The 18,650-nt window shown below is 37.8% G+C and overlaps 1 protein-coding gene across 3 annotated transcripts in view; it reads right to left on the reverse strand.

Moving 5' to 3' along the window:
• Nucleotides 1–2,881: 2,881 nt before the first annotated feature.
• The window catches only part of usp36 (ubiquitin specific peptidase 36), a 28,126-nt gene continuing 12,357 nt past the window's right edge, over nt 2,882–18,650 (reverse strand). The window contains exons 10-21 of one of the 3 annotated variants that reach the window (XM_016233945.1): nt 18,477–18,617; nt 16,734–16,834; nt 16,509–16,644; nt 13,875–14,228; nt 12,555–12,761; nt 11,545–11,660; nt 7,709–8,365; nt 7,363–7,571; nt 7,008–7,193; nt 6,562–6,677; nt 6,006–6,140; nt 2,882–3,694 (exon numbers count right to left, since the gene is read on the reverse strand). In XM_016233945.1, the coding sequence (XP_016089431.1) occupies nt 6,009–6,140; nt 6,562–6,677; nt 7,008–7,193; nt 7,363–7,571; nt 7,709–8,365; nt 11,545–11,660; nt 12,555–12,761; nt 13,875–14,228; nt 16,509–16,644; nt 16,734–16,834; nt 18,477–18,617 (2,355 nt within the window). In that variant the 3' untranslated portion in view covers nt 2,882–3,694; nt 6,006–6,008. Of the gene's footprint in view, nt 4,419–6,005; nt 6,141–6,561; nt 6,678–7,007; nt 7,194–7,362; nt 7,572–7,708; nt 8,366–11,544; nt 11,661–12,554; nt 12,762–13,874; nt 14,229–16,508; nt 16,645–16,733; nt 16,835–18,476; nt 18,618–18,650 lie in introns of all 3 variants that reach the window. The other 2 variants (XM_016233944.1, XM_016233946.1) reach the window with 2 other exon arrangements.

Raw genomic sequence — 18,650 nt, forward strand, 5'->3', positions numbered from 1 at the left:
TGGTTTTTATTATTAAGGGAAAACAAAATCCAAAACTACATGGCCCTGTGTGAAGAAGTGTTTGCCCCCCTGTTAAAACTGTGGTTTATCACACCTGAGTTCAGTTTCTCTAGCCTCACCCAGGTCTGATTACTGCCACACCTGTTCGCAATCAAGAAATCTCTTAAATAGGACCAAAGAAATCAGGAAGGGGGCCAACACTTTTTCACACCACTGAATATGCCAATAAAATAAATATAACCATATTAGAATAATATATTACCTTATTTCTTATATTAGCGCTTCATCATTAACATATCATACAAATATATTACATATTGCAATATTATATAATGAAGGCTCGTCAGTAGATCACACGTGTGCTTAAGTGAACTAACCCTGGAACATAATCCGCTTCGGAGCAGGTTATCTCCAGAGAGCAAGTTACTATGGCTACTTACATACCCTGAAAGTAACCTCCGATTTTGGAACCGAAAGCTGAGGTTATCCGCTCGCGTATCCTCAAACATACCCAGGTATATCACATAACCTGCTTTTTGGAATACCCCCCTGCTCGGTCCTGATACTCTTATAAATATTGGCCCGTATTTATCAAGCCTCTGAGAATTACTCTCAAGAATGTTGCTAAGAATTGACCTAAGTGTAAAAAAAAACTTTTTGGCTCAAAGCTGCGCTTAAAAGTTAGCTATCAAGCATCTCAGTCGTAATTTAAGCGAAGTGTAGGTCTAAATCAGGGCTGCCCAAACTCGGTCCTGGAGGGCCGCTGTCCAGCAGAGTTTAGCTCCAACTTGCCTCAACACACCTGCCTTTAAGTTTCTAATATGCCTAGTGAGAGCTTGATTATCTGGTTCAGGTGTGTTTAATTGGGGTTGGACTCTTCTGGACACCGACCCTCCAGGACCGAGTTTGGACACCCCTGGTCTAAATCTTGTGTCAGTCTTAGAGTTGATTCACAACACTTTGCTGTGCCACAAACGGGGATTTTGGATGACGAAATACGCATGGACCAATCACTGAATAGATTTACTTATTTAAGAATATTCTCAGATAAATTCACATTGAATGGTTCAATTCCTAATAGGAGTTTACATGCAACACACATTTGACAAAGAATTTTCAAAAGAATACATTATGGTAAGGAAACGAATCGTCATCACAACCTTCAATTTAGGGTTGTGCCGGTAGACGATAGTATCGTGTATCGACGATAATCAGAGATATCGCCTGTTGCTGATTTCTTTGACGACAGCAAGACGATTATTATTATTATCTGTCAAAAATATAGGCGCCTATCTTTAGTGATGCAGCGCAGAGAGCCGCTTCAGAAACTTGCTGCAGCGCTGCTGGCGAGTAGCCGGGATCAGCTCCGGTGTCCGAGCCGTAACGCGCCGCAGACGTGTGCAGTGTAAATAAGGGGTAAGAGATTTATTCATGATACAGTGTAGGTAGCTTCACTGATTATAACGGGAGTATTTTTAAAGAGCATACAAGACTCGCGTTAGACTGAAGTCAGTTATGATGTTCTTTGGTAATGTAAATATTATTTGCTCGTTTCTGTTTGAATAACTGACGAAATGTAACTGTTTTATTAACTGCTCGTCGTCAAACATTTCAAGAACATTCTTCCTCTCCTGAAAGATTTGCGCACGTCTCTGTCTCCTCAGCGCCATCACAAGCCCCTACTGGCAACTCCTAACCACTTGAGAGACCTCTCGAGCGGTCTTAAATAACTGGGAGAGTAAGAGTGATTCTTAGCTTTAAGAAATGTGATAACTTGCTTTTATACTTAAGTTTGAAAGTAGGAGTAAATGTAATGAATTCTCAGCACTTAAGATTAAAATGGCACTTCGAGAAGCTTGATAAATACGGGCCCTGGTCTTCCACTCGGACCTGAGACAGACTTAAGACCAGACTCTGACTCAAGTCCAGCTCATTCAAGTCCAAGTCCAGGCCGAATCAAAAAGCTCCCAAAAAGATGATCTTGGATGACAAAATTGTAAAACGTTACATTTTTAGGCTGGTCCACCTCAGCGGGCAAACGTTCCAGCACGGAGCTTCAGTTTTAACGGTGAAAGTGTTCACGGTAACATTTAAGCTAGCTAAACATTTAATAAGCCTATGTCAACTGTTTTACAATAGAAATGTTAAAAGAATGACAGTAACTTAGTGACAAACTACTCCAATGTTTTGTCAAATGTTGCCATTTTGATTTTCAAATGAAAATGTAATTCTTTCAAACATGACAAAACATTACTGAAACCGTTTTCTGCATATTAAGAGTGAATGTGTGCATATAAAACAAAAAGAACATTGTTTGCAAATAGTTGAACTGCATTATAATAAATTCTAGCTCTTGTGTGCTCTGCACACACTCATACATGCATACATATACAAACACACATATACATAATACATACATTTACATATAATACCCTTGTTTCAGACCCAGAAAATCCACCATTAAAATAATCTAAACACATAGTGGGATATTCATAGTTTGAAAGTGATTTACACTATTTTTCAACAAAAGGACTTTTATTCAAATGTAGTTTAATTTGTTAACCAACAACAGTATGTGTGCAATGGAACTTTAAAGGCTCTTGCATGAAGTCTGCGCACCTTGAACTCTATAATCTTCTGAAACCATGCACTAGTTTTGTGTGAGAAACATCCAAACTCACATTTTCTGTTTATTACCTTAAAAATATGCGGGGGAAAAGAAAACCTGAAAACAAGCCTTTCACAAAAATCACAACTTTATTGCACCAGTATATCTATATTTATGTATTTGCAATACTGAATGACTTCTCTTTTTCAGAAAAGGTATTAGGTACAGAACCATCGATTCAAATATGACAAAGACACTCTTGTGTTCTTCAGCTTTCAGGCTTTTTGAAAATAACCTATCTGAAGTAAATTTCTAAGAGAATACAGACATCCTACAGAACGCATCTGGGTCCTGAACAAGACTTCAGAGCAGCCTTTCAAAAGACATCTACTGGTTAATAAAATTTCCCATTTACAATTCCACAAACCTTAAATACATTAGCAATGTGCATTTAACACGTTTTAATAAGTATAATTTGCAATAAAAATTAAATCAAGGCAACTTTTCTAAAACCCAAGGATTCGTGAGGGGATGGTTTTTAACAACAAGAATGACTGGAGGGGGCACAGAGAGCACAAGGTAGACTGTACAATGTCCTAAAAAGGAAAGCTTCAACATTGGTTTACTCCTATGATGGCTCTTCAGTGGATAAGCATGTACATCATTTTGACCCAATGTATAATAGCACTGCTAACAGACATGGAACGGACAGGGCGTTTACAGCTCACAGAGATGATATTTGGACCAGCTTTTGTCTAGTTTTTCCCTGGACTGACCTCTTCACAGAGCATCCATGGGATTGCTGTAGTTGCATAGAGAGTAGAAAAGAGATACAGGATGTGACACACTAATTCAGCCCTCCTGGCAAAAACACAGTGTTTTGTGTTAAGGCCCATGTTTTTTTTTATGTTTTAGCTCACATGGATGAAATGTATTGCATTGTTGTATGCAGCACTGTGCATAAAACACCACGCCGTTTGACTGAAAATTGTGGCGTGTTGGGAAATCTGAAGAGATACCTTATAGAAACTGCAGAAAATGTCACAAGAGACTCATTTCCCTTTAAAATGCGTACAGTATGTATTCCTATGGGACAAAAACAAAACACTGCAAAGGTGAGTTTGAGAAGGATGAGCTAGTATTCAAGCAGGCAAGACCTGAAAATATACAATCACAAGCAATAACTGTATTGCAATGGGTCTCTGGCAAACTAAAACTTGCCTCCAACAGAGGCAAGGAATTAGATGATCCATTCAGGAAATAAGTGCCTAATAATATCCAGCTCAAATATGAAAAAGCGTAATAATTTAGTGAACAAAAGTCGCATAATGGGAACAGTGATGTTATTTGTCGAGTCAGATTAATTGTGTAAAAACGTTGGTGGAAGGGGCTTCATTTTGCCCTGTTTTCAGAAAGTTTGAGGATTCTCCTCCTAATAAAAGACCCCAGATTATGTAGTTTTCCCTCACTGGCCATTACAGCCCCAATGCTCGCCAAGTTGTGTAGTCTTGCCAAGATAAAACTGGCCCTGGTAAACATTTGTTCTTATGACAATAAGAATAATTGAGATCAAAGGTCAAAACTACAGTTTGTCCTATTTCCTATGATCCTAAGATCATAAGGGCACCATTACTGGCGTATATTTTGGATTTCAGGCGGTGACCTCAGCCCCATCGCTTTATTTCACAGTACTGCTGCACTCTGGGCGGACTTGTGTTCTTCAGAAGAATCTGAGACAAATCCGACTGCTTCTGATCCAGTAAAGTAACTGGTCTGGTCAGGACACGCGATCGGGATCCACATTTCAAAACTGCAATAAGACAGTGAAACTGCTTGTTATAAAAACTGAGCATTTTTATTCTCCAAATTACAATTGATAAAAAATAAATAAATAAAAAAAAAAATAAAAAAAAGTAATTGTAAAAGTTTAAAGGGATAGTTCACCCAAAAATGAAAATGTGATGTTTATCTGCTTACCCCCAGGGCATCCAAGATGTAGGTGACTTTGTTTCTTCAGTAGAACACAGACGAAGGTTTTGAACTCAAACCGTTGCAGTCTGTCAGTCATATAATGGAGGTGAATGGGAATCACGGCTTTGAGAGTCAAAAAAAACATACACAAACAAAACCAAATCAAACCCTGCGGCTCGTGACGATACATTGATGCGTAAAGACTCGAAACGATCGGTCTGTGCAAGAAACTGAACAGTATTTATATCGTTTTTACACCTTTGATTCACCGCAATGTCCAAACTGTCCTGAGCGCGTTCTCGACAGCTGGAGTTGAGAGATAGGTGGTGGTAATGCACTTACAAGTCTGCGATCCGCCGTAAACCAAGACGACGACGACGCATCACGCGCCGGCTGTTGAGAACACGCTCAGGACAGTTCGGAATTTTTTCATTGCGTGAATCATTGCAATCATTGGTAAAAAAAACGATATAAATACTGTTCAGTTTCTTGCACAGACCGATCGTTTCGTGTCTTTACACATCAATGTATCGTCACGAGCCGCAGGGTTTAATTTAGTTTTGTTTGTGTATGTTTTTTTTGACTCTCAAAGCCGTGATTCCCATTCACTTCCATTATATGACTGACAGACTGTAACTGTTCGAGTTAAACATCTTCATTTGTGTTCTACTGAAGAAACGGTCACCTACATCACCTACAATGTGATGGTCACAATCCATTTTTGGGTGAACTATCCCTTTAGGTAAAGAGTGTTTTAAATAGGGACATGTAGCCAAAAATGACAAAATTATGGATGCACCAATTCATTTCAAGCTGACTGATACTGTTCTTCACAAAACAGAAGTCTAAAGGAAAAAGATACTTCATGTTCACTTATTTTTAATACAAATTTCAATATTTGAACAGCAGAATGTGAATGGAATTTTATCACAGTATTTTGGAATTTTATCACAATTTTTCACAAACACATTCAAACAACTATTTAATAATCGAGATAGGCCTTGTTTATTTCATTTGCTCTGAATAAAGACCTTTCAATTATAAACCACCTAAACCTGCATATTATTTACTGATGGAGTCTTTATTTTGGAGCACAAATCTTTTCTTGACCTCTAAAACTGGTGTGATGACATCAGTGATGCAGTAGACGTTACCGGTGTCTTTAGCGTCACCAAAACGTGATAATTTTGTGTGACTGGCCAAGCTGAGAGGCCACTGGATGAGCCATATTTTAACCAAGTGTATTACAAATGTTTATTAGAAGAAAAACACAGTAAAAATCTATTGAAGAAAAAAAAAATTAAGTTTAAATGTCTGATTTCGGTGTATGCTAGAAAGGATGGATAATTGTTTAGTACTTCTGTAACCTGGCATAGAACAAGTGTTTATTATTTGAACTAGGGAGGAAACAAAGGTGTCAAAGTACCTTTCAGTGGTGAAACCCCAGACTGCTCCTCCTGCCTCCCGGCGTGACTGACCACAAGTTACGATGCTCTTGGATCTTCTGGAAGACATTTGCATTCCTCCTCTTCTCCTTTTTGTATTTTTTCATTTTCTTTATCTATTCAAGAGGAAAGAAATTAAATGACTTTGCATATAACACTAATATATGTGTGTGTGTGTGTGTGTGTGTGTGTGTGTGTGTGTGTGTGTGTAAGGTGTGGGCCATAGCCGCCCTAAACCACCTATTATTAGTGATTACCAAAATAATTTTTTATGTTTCTGTAATTGTTATTCCACCAGTATGTGTAAGCTCTTTAGTCACAGTAGTATTTATAATGCTAAAATATAATTATTTTTGAAATCCATGCATTTTTAGAATTTACTGTTTTATAAGAAAGGCAGAAAAAAATTGTAAAGCACAATACTATTGTTTTAGATGCCCAATTACAGTCAATAAATATGGTCTAATAAATTTAAGCACCGCATGTGAAAAAATGAATTTTGAAAAAATAATGAGAGGTTAAAGTTAAAGTCCTCACTTTTCCACAGTCAAACTCCCTGTCCCACTCGTCAATGACAGTCTGGTTTTGGGCATAGCGTGCATCCTCTATGGCGTCTCTGCTGATGGCCGACGGATCTCCTTCCCAACTGAGGACTGATGAATGAAATTATTCAAGACACTGTCGATATTTCAGGTCACGGTAAGAATTCAAGCATATTAGGTGCGGGTGAGAACTTTAAGAGCTTTTGAAGTCATATGGTTAATCTTAATTCACTTTTCCTTCTTAAAGCTGTGCTTCCCGTAAACCAAAAAATGTAAAATGTAATAATTCAACTACCAATTGTGTTCTGTCAGAAACAGAAATTGTCCATTTTCATTCGAAATGCCTAAAGAACAAGTTCAGAATTGCTTGAACCTAAATTTGAGCAACTCCACTTCTCCAGGAAACGGAGAGGTTTTGTGCACAGGGTTCAGTTGACTCACCCTCAGTTCCATAAGCTTTATCTGAGGAGTTCTTGAGGAGCTCCTCGACTACATCACAGCTTTTCTTGCCATCCCAGCCCATAGGAGCAGAGCACGGGCCTTTCCTCGACACGCCATCTGCTTCTTGATGATTCTGGTCACGCTTGTAGCCATCCTGAACCTGGCTGTCCCAAACGATCACTGCAGCTGTAACAGAAAATGCCAAAAGTTTTAACTCGGAGCTATGATGTCAGATTTTGATACACACCAAGAATTGCACCCAAAGCCATAAACTCTGCTGTACAGTTTATTTGACTGGAACACAATTCAGTCTAATTTGTTGTGAATAGTTATGGATGTTCTGTGTATATAATACCTGTGCTGGGTTTACCAAGTTTCTGCTTGCCCTTATTGCTCATCTGACGAGGAGACTCGACTCCATTGGTCTCTTGAAGTTGTTCTTCATCCCCTGGTCTCTCCTCCTCTTCTCTGAAGTGTTTTTGTTTTCTCTTTTTCTTTTTCTTCTTGGTCTCTCCAAGGTATTCAGTCATCGCATTTGCACTGCCAACCTCTTTTACAACAGCACTGGAAGAAAAGAATAAGCCATTTGCCAGTGAAACTGAATGAAGTTGTAAGGTTAACATTATGCATTTATTTAGCACCCATTGTAACTTTTTAATATTGGTGCTGACTTTACGCATAAAAAAAACCAAACAACTTACCACTTTGAAACGGTGACTCCATTGCTGAGCTCTTCCAGCTGGTCTGTGAGTTTGTGCTTCTTTTTCTTCTTCGGGATGGGGTCTGTCTCTGGCTGGCCAATCGGAGGCACTGACTGAGGTTTGGTCTCACAATTCTCTGCCACTTTAGATGACTCAAACTCCTTTACTTTGGCTTCTGAGATGATACTCCAAGTTTCTCCAAGACACCAGTCCTCATCCTGATAGGGCTCAAAATGGGACTGTACACACTCTCTCTGTCCCTCAAGACCAATGGCCTCTTGTTCCCACTTCCTCTTCTTTTTTTTCTTCTTCCTGATTTCAGTACTTGGCTTGGGTTCTTCTGGGGGCGAGGCTGTAGGGGCATCCTGCTCGACTTCCAAATGTCGTCGTTTTAGTTTCTTTTTCTTCTTTTTTAGAGTGGGACTGGTGAGCACCTGGGGTAGTCCCGTAGTTGAGGCTGACTGGTTCTGGCTCTGGATTGGTCTAGGTGTACTGGGCGGCTGGGGCTTAACGCCATTGTTCTGTGGAGAGAGAGCATGAGCAGGCAGCTCCAGAGTGGAAGAGGGCCGTTTAAGGGGACTTTCTTTAGGAAGGCGAGTCGGAGGTGGAGATTGCAGGTTGAGAGAATGAGAATCAGAAATTCCCGAATTTGAAAATCTGCGCAAAAGACAAACATTTTCATTTTTAGGAGTAGAGATGCGAGATGTAATTTGATACCAAGTCGATAGTAAAATAAGAACAGATATAATGATATGTCTCTCTGCAGTCGCGGCACTACCAACCAATTTGGGAAATGTATCAGTTTTATAAAAAAGTGTTGCCTGCATATGCCTAATAATAATAATGTGTTTTTGCGGAAGCACAAAAAAAACAACAACAACTCTTTTTAGGGGTTTGTCAAGGTTATAAAGAGATGGTTCACACATAATATCTGAACATTTGTATAATCATTAACTCATGTCTTTCCAAACCTTTATGATTTTTTTATCTCAAGAAAGAAAATGGCAGACACCGCAACTTTACTCTCAAAATCCCTTAAAGGGGTCATATGATGTGATTTCAAGTTGTCCTTTCTCTTTGGAGTGTTACAAGCTGTTCGTGAATAGATAAGATCACTAACGTTGCAAAAACTAAATTCTCAAACCCAAAGAGATATTCTTTATAAAAGTTAAGACACGTCAATGCCCTCTTAAAACGCCTCGTTTAAACACGCCCCCACATGTCTACATCACTGTGTGGGAAGATTTGCATAACACCGCCCAAATGTTCACGCAAAGAAAGGCGGCGTAACTTTGATTCTCGCTGTAGTATTGTTGCCGCCGCCGCCATGTCGTGGAGCCGCTGTGTTTCATTGTGAAAGCGAAACTACTTAAGTTTGGTCTTCCAAAAGAGGACACAACTAGAAATCAGTGGTTAAAGGGTTAGTTCACCCAAAAATGAAAATTAGCCCATAAATTATTCACCCTCATGTCATCCTAGGTGTATATGACTTTCTTCTTTCAGACAAATCCAGTCGGAGTTATATTAAAAATTGTCTTTGATCTTTCAAGCTGTTTAATGCCACTCGGCTGGTGTTGCATGCATAAGTTCAAAAGAAGTTAAATAAAAAGTGCCCATCCATAAAAAAAAAAGTATCTCACATGGCTCCAGGTGGTGAACAAAGGCCTCCTGTAACGAACGAATCGATGCGTTTTTGTAAGAAAAATATCCATATTCAAAACGTAATAATCCCTTTAATGTAGCTTGCGCCAACAGTTGTACACGGAAGCAGTTCCAGGCGGATGACGTATGGAGGTCGGCTTTGCGTATGCACCGCTCAGAAGTGACGAACGCAGAAGCGCAGGGGAGAGATCAAAACAAAACAACAGTTACATATTAGAAGTACAAAACGAGGATTTGTAAAGAAGAATGTCGGAGTATTTCGATATAGAGGAGACTGGTTTTCCTTTGCTAAAGTAGTTTGCTCCTGTTAACGAACGCTGGTTTTCCCGAGACTCACCGGCGCATGCGCAACGCTGAACTCATACGTCATGCTCCTGGAGCTGCTTCCGTGTAGGCCTGTTGGCGCAAGCTAGATTAAAGTGATTATTACGTTTTGAATATGGATATTTTTCTTACAAAAACGCATCGACTCGCTACAGAAGGCCTTTGTTCACCCCCTGGAGCCATGTGAGACACTTTTTTATGGATGGGTGCTTTTTATTTAACTGCTTTTGGACTGATGCATGCAACACCCGCTGAGTGCCATGAAACAGCTTGAAAGATCAAAGACAATTTTTAATATAACTCCCGACTGGATTCGTCTGAAAGAAGAAAGTCATATACATCTAGGATGACTTGAGGGCGAGTAATTTTTGGGTGAACTAACCCTTTAAGTTGTATTTACAACACTGTTCCAGAACAGTTCAAACCAAACATGCAGATGCAAAAATTTACGCGTTTCAGAACGGGGGGCATAGAAGAGAAACAATGTACAGTATGTGGAAAAAAATTTGTTTTTTGAACCTTAAACCGCATAAACATTTCATTACACCAAATACACAAAATGTTCTTTTCTAGCAGCATTATATGACCCCTTTAAAAAACAGGTTGTAAAAATCAAAGCAACAGCTTTTAAGTGCGATGTCAAACAGCATCACTATGTACTGCCACTGTACTGAATTTACTCATATTCATAGATGTTTATTAAATCACAGAAGAACAAACATCGTATGGATTTGGAACAACATGAGGGTGAACAATTTTTCTTTTGTATGTGAACTAGTCCTTTAAATCATTTAACTTAATTACTGTAATTTAGATCAAACATAACATACGGGCTCCAATCAAATATTGTTTTGTAGATAAATTATTTTTGGAGTAATTTATTTCTGCTTTTTGTAACTTCACAAGTCAGCATGAAATTCACACTAATTATTTTCTAAAAGCATGTTAACAATCTTATCGCAAACAATTCATCCATGCACGTTTTAACGTTTTTTTGACCTACATTTATCAAAAATGTCATACTTACAATTTTTTGTTACAATCTGATATACATCACAATATGGTAGAAAAGATCTGTCGCTACTTCACTTTCACTATGACTTTAATGCAAGTCAGTGGGAGTTTTTCTGACTTTCATTAAAGTCAGCATGAAATGGAAATTGCGACCTACTTTTTCAATTTTTGGTGAACTATCATTTTAATCTTTTTAATTAAAGATTATAGTGATATGCATGAATAAACTAAATCCTAACTGAAATGGAACAAATAGTAACCAATTAGGAACACTCTTTTAAAGGCAAAAAAAAAAGATTGAACAAGGTTGTAATTATCAAGGGTTTGAACTGAAGTCTGCAAATTTATCAAAAATGTCATACTTACAATTTTTTGTTACAATCTGATATACATCACAATATGGTAGAAAAGATCTGTCGCTACTTCACTTTCACTATGACTTTAATGCAAGTCAGTGGGAGTTTTTCCGACTTTCATTAAAGTCAGCATGAAATGGAAATTGCGACCTACTTTTTAAATTTTTGGTGAACTATCATTTTAATCTTTTTAATTAAAGATTATAGTGATATGCATGAATAAACTAAATCCTAACCGAAATGGAACAAATAGTAACCAATTAGGAACACTCTTTTAAAGGCAAAAAAAAAAAGATTGAACAAGGTTGTAATTATCAAGGGTTTGAACTGAAGTCTGCAGGACGGTATATCTCCAAGAGCAGGGCTGGAGATCCCTGATGTAAAGCATTCAGAAGACTCGATTCATGACTGATTTTACACACTGAAAAGGAAAGTCAAACTTAAAGTGAATCTGCTCTGAACTTCAGAGCGAGGGAGTACCTGTGGTGCGGGTGGGATGAGGCCCGGCTGAGGTGGTGTTTGGGGTCACTGGACAGATGAAGAGATGAAGGGGGCGGAGCCTCAGTGCTGCTGCTCGGGCTCTGCCAGGGACTGGCCTGCAGTTATTGACATAAATAAAAACTTTGTGGTCTAAAAAAAATATAAAATAAAAAAAAACATAGCCATGAAACGTGACAATGACAAAGGGACCCATATGGGGAAGAAATCAAGACCAAACAGAAAAAAAAGAAAGAAAAAAGCAGGAAGGGGGAAGGAAAAAAGAAAGTGTAGCAGAGAAGAATTAGAAGTTGTTAGGAAAAAAAAATTTTTTTTTTTAAAAAGGACAGCAGTGCAGACTGCGAACCGACAAAACAGACATGAGCTGAAAGTAGTAAATGTATTATCATCATTATTATTACAGGATTAATATCGGCCAGTGTGAGCAAAATCTCAGAGCTCCAGGTTTTAAAGGAAGCCTTGTTCAACACCAGTACATCTATGAGGAATGAAGTGGACAAACATGGGAAAGCGAACACACAAACCAGCAGCAGATGAAACGAGGGTGGATGGAGCTGGTAGGACTGACCTTCTTGGCGGACAGGGCGAGTCGTTTGGCGGGCGGGGGGGACATGGTGCTGACGGGCTCTAACGAGATGTTGGTGAGGGCCTGGGGTTTGAGTTTCACCACCTTCTGCTCCTCTGAGGTCACACGCTCTGTGCTCTTAGCTGGAGACGCTGGACCGATCAAATTTTTTTTTTTAAAAAGGACAGCAGTGCAGACTGCGAACCGACAAAACAGACATGAGCTGAAAGAAGTAAACGTATTATCATCATTATTATTACAGGATTAATATTGGCCAGTGTGAGCAAAATCTCAGAGCTCCAGGTTTTAAAGGAAGTCTTTTTCAACACCAGTACATCTATGAGGAATGAAGTGGACAAACATGGGAAAGCGAACACACAAACCAGCAGCAGATGAAACGAGGGTGGATGGAGCTGGTAGGACTGACCTTCTTGGCGGACAGGGCGAGTCGTTTGGCGGGCGGGGGGGACATGGTGCTGACGGGCTCTAACGAGATGTTGGTGAGGGCCTGGGGTTTGAGTTTCACCACCTTCTGCTCCTCTGAGGTCACACGCTCTGTGCTCTTAGCTGGAGACGCTGGACCGATCACTCTAGAGGCGTCACCAACAGGTGCGCTCCTCGTGCCAACAGACTCCTGAGCAGAAACACAAATGACATCAGAGGTGAACATCAAACTAGGGCTGGACGATACGGCCAAAAATATTAATCAATGTTTATCACATACGTTATATGATAGTGATATTTATCACAATATTCATTTACCATTAATGGGGAAATAAATGCTTTCCATATGTTTGTGAGGCCTTGAGAATGAATATAAACGTAACTTGTTTGAACACAATAAAACGCCACAGAGTAAGCTACCTTGTAATTCAGGGGCTCATGAAATCCATTTTATTTTTCCTTCAATTCTGTGTTCTCCATTTAATTTTTTTCTGGATTCTGACTTTTATGATCAAAAATGTCAAATAAAATAAAAAAAAAGAAAGAAAGAAAACAAACAATTTAATCTTTTAAAATGTATATCAAATGAACAATAAAGCGTTCCTTTTATATTATTATTATTAATATTAGTCAAATAAGACACTACATAAGAGAACTGTGTAAATTAACACATGGATGAAAAAATTATTTAGTTGTATGATATTCCTTAATAATATTATTATTATTACTTTGAGAAGTACATTTTTGTAGCATAGAAGAGTAATATATTTGTGTCATAATTTCTTCAAGTTAAACCAAACTTTTATTTTGGTGGTTTGTATTGTGTATTTGATGGTAGTTTTTCTCAAACAAAAGGTTAAAAAGCTTGTGAAGTGCCTCTCATGTCCTCATATACTGAGACAGCAGATGCTGAAAACACAGTGAGTGTCACGTGTGTTTAAGTTTGAGTGAATAAGCGTAGAACATGCAGACTTATTAACGTCATGCACTGGCTGTTTACTTATGCTGTTAGATTAATCCATATCAAGTAAAAATGTTCAGAGCTGATCATCGTCGACAAATTGTCTTGCAATCTCGATATGATATTGTTTATCACCTAGCCTCACATCAAACTGCACTCATTTAGAATATTTAATGAATCTGTATTGTTAGCTAAATAAAGGGAATCATCTTCAGACTTGAATTCGGTATTCCGGGATAAACTTTCTTTTTAAACAAATATACCACGTCATCATAACCCCAGACTCTTGTATGACTGCCGATCCACCACTTAAAGAGCATATACAAGTCCACGGAGACTTACTTTAGACTCAGAGGAGGTGTCCGCCGAGGAGGTGTCGGACAGGGATTTGAGTGAGGTAGATGATGGCAGGCCGCGGGCCTCGCTGTTGCTCCTCTGGTCTGTGTTGGGTTTGGGGAGGCCGTTGGATGGAGCAGGAGTGCCGTTGCGGGACTGAGGCTGAGGTATTGGCTTCTTCACTTTCTTAAAGGGCTCCTCGATCAGTGTGGGTCCACCGGGCGGCTTGGGTGGGGCATGGGGGTTCCCCGTACCATTAGACAACTTCGGCGACTGGACCCCTGAAAAGTTCCTGGCTACTGGAATACCGAGACCCCCATCCACAGACTGGATTTTTCTCAGATGAGTGGGATCAAGCTTCTTTAGAAGGGAAAATAAGACATTTTGAAAAAAATGCTACATTATCCAACAAGTGAAAAGAGGCCACCCATATCTCACCAGATACGACTACGACATATATACGACATGAGAGAGATACGTCAGCCCATAAATTTGGATTAAGCCATATGTCAGATTTGTATTGTTTTGTGAGCTGCTCACCTGACTTTTCCACAATTTGAATGCTTTTTCCACAAGTTATTTCTCTTCCCAAATCCTTACTCAAGTCTCACCCTCAGTCTTTGCAGGGGATTTATTTATATAACGTTTATTTACCTAAATTCATTCACTTTTAATCCCTATATTTGCATCCTTAAATGTGGTAAAGTAGAAAACACTGTATATCAGATATATATTTACTATTGCTGTCAAACGATTAATCGCGATTAATCGCATCCAAAATAAAAGTTTGTTTACATAGTATGTGTGTGTGTGCATATTTATTATGTATATATATATATATAAATAAACACACACGCATGTATATTTTTAAGAAAAATGTTACGTTTATATATTAAATCTATTTATATATGATATAAATTATATAAATATATACATGTAAATGCATGTAAATATTTTCAAAATATATGCTGTATGTGTGTGTATTTATATATATATATATATATATATATATATATATATATATATATATATATATATATATATATATATATATATATATATATATATATATATATATATATATATATATATATATATATATATATATATATACATAATAAATATACACAATACACACATATGTAAACAAAAACTTTTATTTTGGATGCGATTAATCGTTTGACAGCACTAATATTTACTTGTCAAAATAACAATGTTTTTCAAGTATCGTTCATGGTTTTTCAGTTGTTGGTGAATTACAAAATACTGGTCTGTGTAATCATAGAGAAATGTTTTCAGGGCTCGAAATTCAGCGTGGGATTGCACATAATTCTACGGATTCCCACAGTTTCTGTGCTTATAATGCGGGATTTTAATTTATTAATATAAATTCCCGCAAACATTTCAGCGTGAAAGATGCTCGGGACAGATGACGGAATGTATGGCACGTGCTTTTGAGTCTTACAATTTTAAACATTCAAGTGCTCAATTCAGTAGCCGCGCGCTCTCTGTGAGACCGCTTTCTGTGAGCTCACACCCAAGAGCCGCATCTGAGTGCGCGCGACTACAGAATGAAGATGTGTTGCGCCTTATTGCGCGTAAATGACCAAATAGATACAAAATTATGTTAAAATGCCCGTCTTGATGAATATTCACATAAACGGTCGCTTTATACAAAACATTGTCGGTATATATGCTATTAAGTGAATGTAAACTGTTGAGAAACAAAACTTGTGTAACAGTTAGATCTGTGCATGAGCTCTTAAAGAGACAGCAACCTAAATAAACCTGCTGCTGTCTGTCATTAATGCTCATTTATACACTGAAGACCACCAACCAGTGTTATTTTAAAGTTAAATAGATTATTCAGTTTCTGTGGTATTTCTGTACCTGAATATTACGGTTATACCTACCTACCTTAAAGCGCAGTTCATTTTTGTTGTATTTGGTTATTGTATTTGTTTGTGCCATTGCTTGTCATTTCATTACCAACTCTTTTCTTGTCTTTTTTTGTTCAAATAAATTCAATTCAGAGTTTGAAATCGAAGTTCTTTTTTAGTATCTTCCTCACAATATAAATATGAATCAACATTATAAATTGTAAAAAACAATTACACTGGGTGACGAAACATTTAGGTTGGATGATTAAACAAAAATACCCTAACTCCCCCCTAAATGTAAAAAAACTCCCCCCATAAGAGCCACCTAAAGGGGGAATTTTACAAAACATCTGTACTTTTCCAGATGCAGGTAATTCAGTTCCACTTTAAATTTGTTAGGCTTGGTTTACATAATAAATATTTATATTCAGTGCAAATAATTTATTTTATATTTACATTTTTTATTCTTGCTCTGTATACGGTTACATTTTTTGTGAAGTGAAGTTAACTAAAATGCATGTTTATTAGGTTTGTAAACATTTTGTTTGAATGGATTTATTTCACATTTCTAAATTTAATAAAATGCGACTATTGCTAGTGTTGTTTTTTTATATACTTATACAATTTATAAAAAAATGTGATGTATATAATTTGTAAAACAATTTTGATTCTGTGAAGCTGATATTCAGGTGCAACTTTTTTGGCAAATTCCTTTGGTTTTATTCATATCATATCTCCAGATTGTGTCAGACGTGCCTACCTTTGTAACCTGTGGTGAAGACAAAGGTCCATTAAGTGTGCTTTTCTTCAGCTGCTCCGGTGTCATGTTAGTTCTCCCAGAGTGCACTATGTTCTGCTTTGTATTTGAAGCATCTGTATTTTTCTTTTCAGGGATCCTACCACAGAAAAGATGTGACTGTAAAAATCAGGCCTATCTACTGGGCTACTGCAATATGAAGCGTAGATGAAAAAGCATGAATATTACCTCAGGTAAAAGAGGACATAGGCCTGCTGATTAAGGACAACCTTGATGTTACTGGAATGCACCATTGAGTCATTCATCTGGTACCATTGTCCATTACTGGCCTATGAAAGAACATTTGCATCAGAATATTAGCCATACAAATTAAACATGAAAAAGACAAAAGGAAGTAACAACTTTTAAGTTCTCTCATCAAGATCTTGATCTCTTACTGGTTCCTTGATCTTCCGACCATTGTTTTTCGCTTTAACTTTGACTTACTGCCATCTATCAAAGGTCTTACGCTCACCATGTTAAAATACCAACATAATCTGAAGTCAGTGGTTTTGAGTTGCATCATCTACAATGAGCTCTTCTAATTTGTGTTGTTGTGGGAACAGAAAGACTTTGAAAGTATTGGCGGTAAGTTGCCACAGACCATGGTGAAATGTACAATCATTATACAAAAGACTTGACCGCTCAATGCTGTGATTAGCCAATCAGAATCAAGCATTCCAGAGAGTAGTAACCAACAAGAGAGTGCAGCGGTACCCGTTTTTGCAGTAGCCTTGGTTGAAAGTATTTTTTCCCATTAATTTTTCAGCTACGAGGTTGACCAGAAACTCTGCTGTTAAACAATTATCCCATGAGCATTTCGATTTTGGCCTCCAACGATTATGAAAATACAATAATCGAGATAAAACGATTAATGCGCCCCATTCCACCCCCTTTTCCAGCGCTGTGCTTTCGTTCCTCCATAAAAGCCCAATTTCACGTGCAAATCAGTAAAATCATGTAACATGACTTTTGCAAAATGGGACATGCTTGATTTATAGAAGTATATGTATTCATGTTTTTAAAAGCGTGAAAGAGAACTTGCGCTGCTCCTCAGGAAGATGCGCTCAGAGACGGAACAGAACATGGACATGTAAAGTCATCTTTTAGCTCAAGGTGCACGCCTAAACGGTCAAATACACGCAAAAATGCGACGCTTAGTGATTATTCATGTATACCTTCGTCGGTCATGTAATAAATGAACGTAAAGAGTTGAGAATGAAAATATGCGCGTAATGGTAAATTGGATCCGTGCGGCTCTTAAAGTGACAGCGGGCTATTTTCCTGCTGCGACTGCGTGCTTAATATTAATCAAACAACAAAAGACAAATTCAAAAAAAAATAAATTAAAAAAATTAAAATCACACACTGCTCGAGTGAAGGACTTTTGTAGCTTTAATAAGAAACAAAAAAAAAAGTTTAATTCTTACAGTGAAGATTATGCCGTTTTATTTTACATTTGATATAAATTTCTGTAGTAGGTTGTAAACTGCTTCAGACTTGCATACAAAAACAAAGCACAGCTTGTTTCATTTGTATCTTTTTATTCTGTTATATTTGTCCTTTGCTTTTTTATTACTGACAGTTTAATTATTTTCAATAATTCTGAGGACTTTTTGTTTGTTTGAAATTCCGCTGGTCTCTACAATGTAGATGTCATAGCAATCTTATTAACAGGAAATACATATTTGATATGTATCACTATCTTTAAATAAATCACTCATATAAAGTTTTGGTCACATGGCCCCCTCATAATCGTGTTAAATAATCGTGATTATGATTTTTGCCATAATCGAGCAGCCCTACCTGACTATAGTAATAATGTTCTACAGAAAATAAAACGATCTGCTTTAAAAAAAATACAAATAAATAAATACATCTGAAATGAATAAACAACTGGGTTTTATTTAAAAGCCATCACATGGCGCTCACCTTGACGTAGCAGTAGTAGTGTCCAGCATGGCAGCTGTACCCTGAGTGCACGAGGACGGCATAGAGGCCATACATCACAGGATCGCCCGTGCTCTGGGACATGTACGGGCGAATGTTCAGGAACTCTGGGTAGCCAACATCCTAACAGAAAACCATCAATCAGTGGGCTGATCA

Source organism: Sinocyclocheilus grahami, unplaced genomic scaffold, assembly GCF_001515645.1.
Source record: "Sinocyclocheilus grahami isolate Dianchi unplaced genomic scaffold, SAMN03320097.WGS_v1.1 scaffold441.1, whole genome shotgun sequence".
Lineage (NCBI taxonomy): Eukaryota > Metazoa > Chordata > Actinopteri > Cypriniformes > Cyprinidae > Sinocyclocheilus > Sinocyclocheilus grahami.